Source organism: Bufo bufo, chromosome 7, assembly GCF_905171765.1.
Source record: "Bufo bufo chromosome 7, aBufBuf1.1, whole genome shotgun sequence".
Taxonomy (NCBI): domain Eukaryota; kingdom Metazoa; phylum Chordata; class Amphibia; order Anura; family Bufonidae; genus Bufo; species Bufo bufo.
In genome coordinates, this window is record NC_053395.1 from 86,317,143 (window position 1) to 86,327,276 (window position 10,134).

The following is a 10,134-nucleotide window of genomic DNA, read 5'->3' on the forward strand; positions in this document are numbered from 1 at the left end:
TTTAAGGGGGTCAATTGTAAGTTTCCCTCCTCTTTTAATTTTCTCTAAAGAGTAGCAACATGGGGGTCTCAAATTAACTCTCAAATGACCTGAAGACAAAGATTGTTCACCATCATGGTTTAGGGGAAGGATACAGAAAGCTGTCTCAGAGATTTCAGCTGTCTGTTTCCACAGTTAGGAACATATTGAGGAAATGGAAGACCACAGGCTCAGTTCAAGTTAAGGCTCGAAGTGGCAGACCAAGAAAAATCTCGGATAGACAGAAGCGACGAATGGTGAGAACAGTCAGAGTCAATCCACAGACCAGCACCAAAGACCTACAACATCATATTGCTGCAGATGGAGTCACTGTGCATCGTTCAACCATTCGGCGCACTTTACACAAGGAGATGCTGTATGCGAGAGTGATGCAGAGGAAGCCTTTTCTCCGCCCACAGCACAAAAAGTGCCGCTTGAGGTGGGCTAAAGCACATTTGGACAAGCCAGCTTCATTTTGGAATAAGGTGCTGTGGACTGATGAAACTAAAATTGAGTTATTTGGCCATAACAAGGGGCGTTATGCATGGAGGAAAAAGAACACAGCATTCCAAGAAAAACAGCTGCTACCTACAGTAAAATATGGTGGTGGTTCCATCATGCTGTGGGGCTGTGTGGCCAGTGCAGGGACTGGGAATCTTGTCACAGTTGAGGGACGCATGGATTCCACTCAGTATGAGCAGATTCTGGAGACCAATGTCCAGGAATCAGTGACAAAGCTGAAGCTGCGCCGGAGCTGGATCTTTCAACAAGACAACGACCCTAAACACTGCTCAAAATCCACTAAGGCATTTATGAGGAGGAACAAGTACAACGTTCATGGAATGGCCATCTCAGTCCCCAGACCTGAATATAATTGAAAATTTGTGGTGTGACTTAAAGAGAGCTGTCCATGCTCGGAAGCCATCAAACCTGAATGAACTAAAGATGTTTTGTAAAGAGGAATGGTCCAAAATACCTTCAACCAGAATCCAGACTCTCATTGGAACTTACAGGAAGCGTTTAGAGGCTGTAATTTCTGCAAAAGGAGGATCTACTAAATATTGATTTCATTTCTTTTTTGTGGTGCCCAAATTTATGCACCTGCCTAATTTTGTTTAAACAATTATAGCACACTTTCTGTAAATCCAATAAACTTCATTTCACTTCTCAAATATCACTGTGTGTGTCTCCTATATGATATATTTAACTGACATTTTTTATCGTAACAACCAACGATTTATACAGGAAAATCATGACGATTAACAAGGTTGCCCAAACTTTCGCATCCCACTGTAAGAGATGAAAAATTAGGAATGAAGGGGGAGTAACACCGGGCAGAAGATCTATCGGGTTATCATAGAATCGGTGAGAAGTCTCAGCCTCCTTCTTGCTGAAGACATCCACAAAGCTGGCATACTACGGAGGAAGCCCAGACAGATCCTCTGGCACTGGAAGAGAGGAAGCAGGTCAGACTTCCAATAAGCAGGTAGACTGACAGGCTTATCCACAATTTAGGATTTGACCAGAGTGCCAGTCTAGAGCCATGGAAGGCCAAGGATGACAGGATTCACAGAGGCTGGCAACACATAGAAGGCGATTCTTCTCTGAATGCAGAACCCCTATTTGCAGCTTAATGTGCATGGTGACAAAGAGCATGGGTTCGGGAAGTAGCATTCCATTTACTGGAGCCACTAAGAGGGGCTTTTCTAGACGCAAGGTAGGGAGCCAGTACTGATGGACCAGAGCCTGATGAATGATGTTACATTGCCTCCACAATACAAGCATACATTCTTAGTTTTGTGGTGTTGACATTCCTGTCCAGACAGTCTGAGGCGGTAAACTTGCATGGGCTCTTGAGATGGCGTGAACACTAGAGGAACAACTGTATTGTGGAATGATGGTTCCAGATGAGGTGGCCTTCGGGTGCGTGCGACCTCCTTTGAATACTCCTTGAACCGCATATTAACTCTTGTGGCCAAGATGATCAGTTCATTCAGAGTGGACAGATGGTCACGACTGACTAATTCATCCCTGATCCAGTCAGAAATGCACTCCCAGAACACCACCACTTGAGCCTCATTGTTCCATGCAAGTTCTGCAGTGAGAGTATGGAACTGGATGGTATTACTGGCCCAGAGAAGCTTGATATAGATGCAGCAAGGCGGAAGCAGTGGAAGAAGTGCAGCCTGGCTCCTCAAAGCCAGGAAAGTCTGCATATTGGTGGTCTCCAGACTTCCATGTTCTCAAATAGGATTTACCCAAATGAGGGCTTCACCAGACAACAGGGACACAATGAAGGCGACCTTGGACTGCTCAGTAGGGAACTGATGCCCATGCAGCTCGAAGTTGATCAAGCACTGGTTCAATAAGCCATGACAGGTTTCAGGGTCTTCATCATAAAGTGGTGACAGAGGAAGTTGAACACCAGTAGTACTCCGCTCCAAGCTCATAGGAAGAGGAACTGCAGAGGTAGCTGCGACTGATGACCCTGTGGTAGCTGTTGTTAGCTCTGATGTCTCATCTCAAATAGCAATTCCTGCACAGTAGGCTTGGGATGACCAGCATGGTCCATGGGCTGAGTGTATTGTTACGATCAATGGGTATGGACCCACTGTGCCACGTGAAAAAACATCCTCTAAGGGCGTTGTCTAGTGAACCGCTCGATCTTCACAATACCCAAGATCGTGGTGATAGAATTTCCAAAGGAGAGCAGCAGGGCGGTTGACACACAAAGCAGGCGGCCCAGGGGTTACCAGTGCAAGGCACTAGAGGTATGAGGAGCGACAGAGCAGGACAGAACGGTAAGGCAGAGACGTAGTTGTACAAGCAAAGGGTCAGGGCCGGTGGCACAGATACAGGTCAGGCAACCTGGGTCACCAACAGAAGATTCAGAACCGGCAGGGATCAGACAAATAGCAGAATCCGGAAGGCAGACACGGATCAAGACTTCAGGAACACTGGAACATATGAATACATACCTTAGCAGGAATCAAGGACCTTTTACGCTCAGGCAACTGGAAAGAGGGCTGGACCACTGAATATACAGTTGCAAGAAAAATTATGTGAACCCTTTGGAATTATATGGATTTCTGCACAAATTGGTCATAAAATGTGATCTGATCTTCATCTAAGTCACAACAATAGACAATCACAGTCTGCTTAAACTAATAACACACAAAGAATTAAATGTTACCATGTTTTTATTGAACACATCATGTAAACATTCACAGTGTAGGTGGAAAAAGTATGTGAACCCTTGGATTTAATAACTGGTTGAACCTCCTTTGGCAGCAATAACTTCAACCAAACGTTTCCTGTAGTTGCAGAGAAGATGTGCACAACGGTCAGGAGTAATTCTTAACCATTCTTCTTTACAGAACTGTTTCCGTTCAGCAATATTCTTGGGATGTCTGGTGTGAATCACTTTCTTGAGGTCATGCCACAGCATCTCAATCGGGTTGAGGTCAGGACTCTGACTGGGCCACTCCAGAAGGCGTATTTTCTTCTGTTTAAGCCATTCTGTTGTTGATTTACTTCTATGCTTTGGGTCGTTGTCCTGTTGCAACACCCATCTTCTGTTGAGCTTGAGCTGGTGGATAGATGGCCTTAAGTTCTCCTGCAAAATGTCTTGATAAACTTGGGAATTCATTTTTCCTTTGATGATAGCAATCTGTCCAGGCCCTGATGCAGCAAAGCAGCCCCAAACCATGATGCCCCCACTACCATACTTCACAGTTGTGATGAGGTTTTGATGTTGGTGTGCTGTGCCTCTTTTTCTCCACACATAGTGTTGTGTGTTTCTTCCAAACAACTAAACTTTGGTTTCATCTATCCACAGAATATTTTGCCAGTACTGCTGTGGAACATCCAGGTGCTCCTGTGCAAACTGTAAACGTGCAGCAATTGTTTTTTTGGACAGCAGTGGCTTCCTCTATGGTATCCTCCCATGAAATCCATTCTTGTTTAGTGTTTTACGTATCGTAGATTCGCTAACAGGGATGTTAGCATATGCCAGAGACTTTTGTAAGTCTTTAGATGACACTCTAGGATTCTTCTTCACCTCATTGAGCAGTCTGCTCTGTGCTCTTGCAGTCATCTTTACAGGACGGCCACTCCTAGGGAGAGTAGCAGCAGTGCTGAACTTTCTCCAATTATACACAATTTGTCTTACCGTGGACTGATGAACAGCAAGGCTTTTGGAGATACTTTTATAACCCTTTCCAGCTTTATGCAAGTCAACAATTCTTAATCGTAGGTCTTCTGAGAGCTCTTTTGTGTGAGGCATCATTCACATCAGGCAACGCTTATTGTGAAAAGCAAACACAGAACTGGTGTGTGTTTTTTATAGGGCAGGGCAGCTGTAACCAACACCTCCAATCTCATCTCATTGATTAGACTCCAGTTGGCTGACACCTCACTCCAATTAGCTCTTGGAGATGTCATTAGTCTAGGGGTTCACATACTTTTTCCACCTGCACTGTGAATGTTTACATGGTGTGTTCAATAAAAACATGGTAACATTTAATTCTTTGTGTGTTATTAGTTTAAGCAGAATGTGATTGTTTATTGTTGTGACTTTGATGAAGATCAGATATCATTTTATGACCAATTTGTGCAAAAATCCATATCATTCCAAAGGGTTCACATACTTTTTCTTGCAACTGTAGGTGCAGAAGGCTGGCATTGGAACAGATCACATGTGCTGGCCCTTTAAATTACAGGAAGTAAAACACACCGAGTCTTTTAACATGCACTCTACAGAAAGCAGATTTAGAGACATGCTGCTCATGTGGCTGGAAAGAAACCGTGGCAGAAACAGCTGGGGAGGACAGGCAGGCTAACCATCTCCACTACATGGTGGACAGAGAGCCTGAGACCGCAGCAGTGAGTAGGGGAGCATCGGCGGCCAACTTCCGCTGTTACACATAGTCAATATATACTGTAGCATATCTGTCAGTCACTGTGACCCAATTCAATAGATTGAACATTAAAGAGGACCTTTCATCAGCATCAAGTATGTAAACTGAATATACATACATGGAGAGCGGCGCCCAGGGATCCCCCTGCACTTACTATTATCCCCGGGCGCCGCTCCGTTCTCCGGTTACAGGCTCCGGTAAAGTCATAGTTAGGCTCCACCCATTTGAGCCTGCCGCGGTCTCCTTCTCCTATGCTGTAGCGCTGGCCAATCGCAGCGCTCAGCTCTTAGCCATGCTATGAGCTGAGCGCTGCGATTGGCCAGCGCTACAACATAGGAGAAAGAGACGCCGGCAGGCTCAAATGGGTGGAGCCTAACTATGACTTTACCGGAGCCTGTAACCGGAGAACGGAGCGGCGCCCGGGGATAATAGTAAGTGCAGGGGGGTCCCTGGGCGCCGCTCTCCATGTATGTATATTCAGTTTACATACTTGATGCTGATAAAAGGTCCTCTTTAAGGGTATGTTCACATGTAGCAAATCCTTTTTTGTGCCCGGACTTGTGGGCATTAAATCAAAAGTGTATTACAGTAGAAGTAAAGTGGATGAAATTTTATCCACTCTCATCCACACACTTCGAAAAAAAATCCTTGCAGAAATTAACATGCGGTTCAGAGTTTAATGAGCAACATATCAATTCATTTCTGTAGCTTTTCACTGCAGACTTCACCTTTTCAATGTAGCGGGATGAAATCTATGCAAATCTACAGCAATTTCTTCTTATAATCTGCAAGTAACACGTGAGAATTGTGCCATGGATGCGCTGTGATTTATATTCAGTATGCATACCCTTAATGTTAGAAGCTATGATGTACAATATATTGTAGTGGTCTTATACGTGAGGAATGTTCAAGTAAATAAGGAATAGCAGGCAAACCTTTAAATCAGACATTTTATTTAGACTTATTGGTACGAAATGTTGGTAAATTGATTCATTTATCTGTATTTGGAGGTGAGGACATGAGACACTACTGCAAGGAACTTGTCAAAAGCAGCATGGGTGGTGGCGTCAAAGTCAGCAGAGAAGTGAGATGCCAGGACGACCAGGATGGAGTGAGACAGCAGCTGTAACAGAAAGATAAAGAACATTAATAAGAGAGACTGCAGAGATTGGGGTCAAGGAGACCCATTATAACAGACAATCATATATTGGGTTTACTGGAAGGCGTGCATATATATCTAACACCTTGTTTTATAGATTACCTAAACCTGACCATTCAGATCCAGAGAGATGACTGCAAACTGAGACAAGTGTTTCCAACCAATGGATTGTTCTGTCCGCTGGAACACATTGAGGGTTTTAAACTGAAATGTTTTGTCTGCTACTGATTCTGTCAGCTATTGGATGAGAAACTATTTCTGCAGCGACATTTAGTAGGAAAGTTGGGCACCATTTTTGACTGGGCCTGTTTTAGACTTGTGGTCAGAAAACGAAAGGTTCAGGAGTGTGGTAACAGCATGAAGAGCCAGCCATATAACATAATAAAAAGATTGAATGTAATCAATAATGGCCTACGCTAACTTAAAGTTCCTCTCCTGGACATTATTAGGTTTAGTGAAGAAGGCCTTGTACTTACCCAGTGAGTCATATATGGCTGGATCGTTAGAGCTAAGACACTACAAACTGTAAGTGCATATGGTGATGTCTAGACCTAAAATAAGTTGCAATCATCATTTCTAGGGGTGTGTGAACTAAGCTTTGGGTCCAAGATCAGAAGTCGATTTGTTTCTAAACTTCAATTTAATGCTGTACGGAGACCTGTCTCTGTACAGCATTAAAATGTATATGCTTCGCGGAGGCAAAATTCATTAAATCTGAAGTCGCACGAGACTTCGGTAAATAACTTTGGGCTTCGATTCTACAACTTTACTCTACAACAATATTTTAAAACTGGAATCCAAAGTCGGCTTCAGTACCTAGGTTTCAGCTGGTACCGAAGCCAAATTCGGATTCCTGTTTTAAAATGTAAGTTGTAGAATCGAAGCCTGATGTTGTTCACTGAAGTCTTTCGCGACTTCAGACTTAATGAATTTTGCCTCCACGTAGCACATACATTTTAATGCTATACAGAGACAGGTCTCCGTACAGCATTAAAACTAGGCTTAGAAATGAATTGACTTCGGATCTAGGATCTGAAGCTTGATTTACTCACACCGAAAAATTTCCATAATTTGTTAATGAGTCTTACTTTGAAGTTTCCGGGGTCCACTCTCAGGTTATAGGCATGCAGGTCGCTCAGTTGGGACAGGGATCCCTCCAAATTGTCCAGATGTTTGCCAGCCTCTGCAAGAGCACCCAAGACCTTACCTCCATGTGTCTGGAGATCAGTAGATCCAGGGCTGAGGTCAAAGTGGTTGAAGTAAGTCTTGGTCTGAGGAAAGCCCAGGAACAGCCTAAGATTAAAGAGAAATGAATACTATAACACAATATAGATTGTTATAAATTATGCCTGTATTTACGTATCAATGATAAAAGCTTATGGCTTGCACCTTACAAGACTTTATGTGTAGCTCTTACAGGATATTAGACAATGTATAAAATGGGATTCCTAGGAAGCCTGGATCTGATTGGGAGAAAGCAATATGTATTGAGTGTGCTCACTCCTCCACTGTACATACAGTTATGGTAGGTGTTTGTTGGGATCAAGCTTACCTAAAGACAACAAATTCTGTATGTATTGGTGCCTCTTGGGTCACCCTCACAGCATATATGTGAAAAGAAGGATCTGCTATGTTAGATGTCAACATGCTCAATTTTTTGTTCCCATGGGAGATATAGTAAAGGGACATTCACATGGACGGAGTATTGCACAGATTATCGCTATCAAGCGTTCATAGCAACACTCATTAGCAATGATCGGGCGGTGTAAATGTACAATAATTTGTGAGCACGCAAAAATGCTTGTTTACCGGTAGCAGATCGTGCTGTGTAAACACTATCTCCTGCCGGCAAACAACGAGTCCTTATGGGGAAGAGCGATGGCATTAGCAATCACTCCTCCCCATTCTCTGGAGGAGATTGCTGCATGTAAATGCAGCAGTCTCCTCCGCTAGCGATCAGCAGATTGTTGGGAAGGAACGTTTCCTTCCCGACAATCTGCTGTAATATCGTCCTGTGTAAAGGGACTTTAAGTCACTGTTGTCTTAAAGGGGTTGTGTCACTTCTGCAAGTGGCATTTTCCCGGTAGATGCAGTTAATACAAGGCTCATACTAATGTTTTGTGATTGTCCATATTGCTTCCTTGGCTGGCTGGATTCAAATTTCCATCAAATTATACACTGCTTGTTTCCATGGTTATGAACACCCTGCAAGCCATCAGTAGTGGTCGTGCTTGCGCAATATAGGAAAAAATTTCAGCCTGTCTGGTGATCGGGACCGTGGGAGCTCACATAGGCTGGTGATTTTTTTAATAGTATAAAAGCACAGCCACCACTGATGGATTGCAGAGTGGTCATAACCATGGAAATGAGCCATGTATAATTTGATGGAAAATTGAATCCAGCCAGCAAAGGAAGCAATATGGATAATATCAATACATTAGTAAGTGCCTTGTGTTAACTTTCTCTACATGATAAATGCTATATGCTGAAGTAAGACAACCCTTTTAAATATAATATAGAAAGTTGGTAACATGCGCCCTTTAAATATATCATTTTATAATTACTAAGTTAATGTTTCCGTATAATATATAAACACAAGTAGTATAAAGATTACCTTTCCAAAGCTTCAGCACCGAGAGCATTTACATTTCCGGAGACTTTGCCCAAGATGGACACAATTGCAGCCTTCTCAGTGTCAGTGAAAGTCATCTTGCTTGTGTATAGTTGCAGTGAGCTGCAGGTTAAGGTTTGGGAGGTCTGTGCTGTGTCTCAGTTCACTTGGATTTTATAGAGGAAGGGTCAGCAGAAATGGACACTTGTCCAAGACCATTGGTCATTTAGGAGATACACCCAAACACATGTTTTGTGATTACCTTGCTCAGAAAAGTGCTGCTTAAGCCAAATGAGTGATAGGCATTTCACATAGTATAATGTAACATCAGTGATATTGGTGATAACTGGATTCATAGTAAGGTTCTACTAAAGAAATAAGGCTCTGTTCACATCTTGCCTGAGCCTTCAGTCAGAATTATTTGTCAGCAGTATTATCCAACATGTACTTCCAACACAAGGCTCACAGTATTGTCACCCATTGACTGCCATATTAAATATATATGGCACATAGTATACATTTTATACTGAGAGACTGCACAGGATAGCATAGACCACTACCTTATCCTGTACAGCAAAAATTAGTATACAAGATGTTTCATTCTGATGGAAGCCAAAGGGATGCATGAAGCTTTCTTGTTATATAAAGGCAAAGTATGGATCACACACCATGCGAACAGAGCCTTACTTCAGCTTCTTCATGTGTGATAATAATGAAGGACAAGCAGAACTGTCAGCTTTTAAAAGTACATTTTTATAAAATTGTCAAGTTGTAACAGTGACAGTGAGAATGGATGTTCCTATGATAGTAGGTGTATGACTATTATACTGTAGTTACTTTACTATTATTTTACTGTGCAAAATAGAGAAGATATGTAAATAGGGATGACCGAATCGACTTCGGATACTTCATCCGAAGTCGATTCACATAAAACTTTGTTTTTTATACTGTACGGAGCGGGTGCTCCTTACAGTATTAGAATGTTTTGGCTCCGATGAGCTGAAGTTATTACTTTGAGAAATTTCGTGAGACTTCGTGTAATAACTTTGGAAAAATAATTTCTACTGTAAAAACCTTTTGTATTGAACTCTGGTTCAGTTCCAAGTCAAATCGCTTATCCCTTCCTAGTAAAGGAAAAAACATCTGCAAAAATTATAAACCAAAATAATTGCTTTACAAAGCTGCTATATTAAAGCTACACAATTTTAAAAATACCAAAAATAACAAGAAGTAATAATATAATACACAGTCGAATCACATTAAAGGGGTTTTCCGGGATTTTGATACTGATGACCTATCCTCAGGATAGCAAACAAAAGCAAAACGATGGCAGCATCTCCAGAAGTGAACTTTATTCACAATGGGTTCATGAAATAATGTGTAAATAGCGTCAAAAAAGTGCAACGTTTCAACTAACAAGTAGTCTT

At 42.3% G+C, this 10,134-nt stretch overlaps 1 protein-coding gene across 1 annotated transcript; it reads right to left on the reverse strand.

Annotated features, from left to right (window-relative positions):
• Nucleotides 1–5,931: 5,931 nt before the first annotated feature.
• LOC121008055 (hemoglobin subunit alpha-3-like) lies at nt 5,932–8,808 on the reverse strand. The gene is made up of 3 exons (XM_040440332.1): nt 8,711–8,808; nt 7,185–7,389; nt 5,932–6,060 (listed from the first exon to the last, which is right to left on the reverse strand). The coding sequence occupies exons 1-3, from the start codon at nt 8,803–8,805 to the stop codon at nt 5,932–5,934; spliced, it is 429 nt and encodes a 142-aa protein (XP_040296266.1). The 5' UTR covers nt 8,806–8,808.
• Between the last annotated feature and the right edge of the window lie 1,326 nt (nt 8,809–10,134).

Coding starts and splice junctions, on each gene's coding strand:
- LOC121008055 (XM_040440332.1), bottom strand. CDS start 8,805: ATGACTTTCACTGACACTGAGAAGGCTGCAATTGTGTCCATCTTGGGC. Junction 7,390..8,710: donor GGTGCTGAAGCTTTGGAAAG/GTAATCTTTATA, acceptor CTTTAATCTTAG/GCTGTTCCTGGGCTTTCCTC. Junction 6,061..7,184: donor TGGACCCCGGAAACTTCAAA/GTAAGACTCATT, acceptor TTTCTGTTACAG/CTGCTGTCTCACTCCATCCT.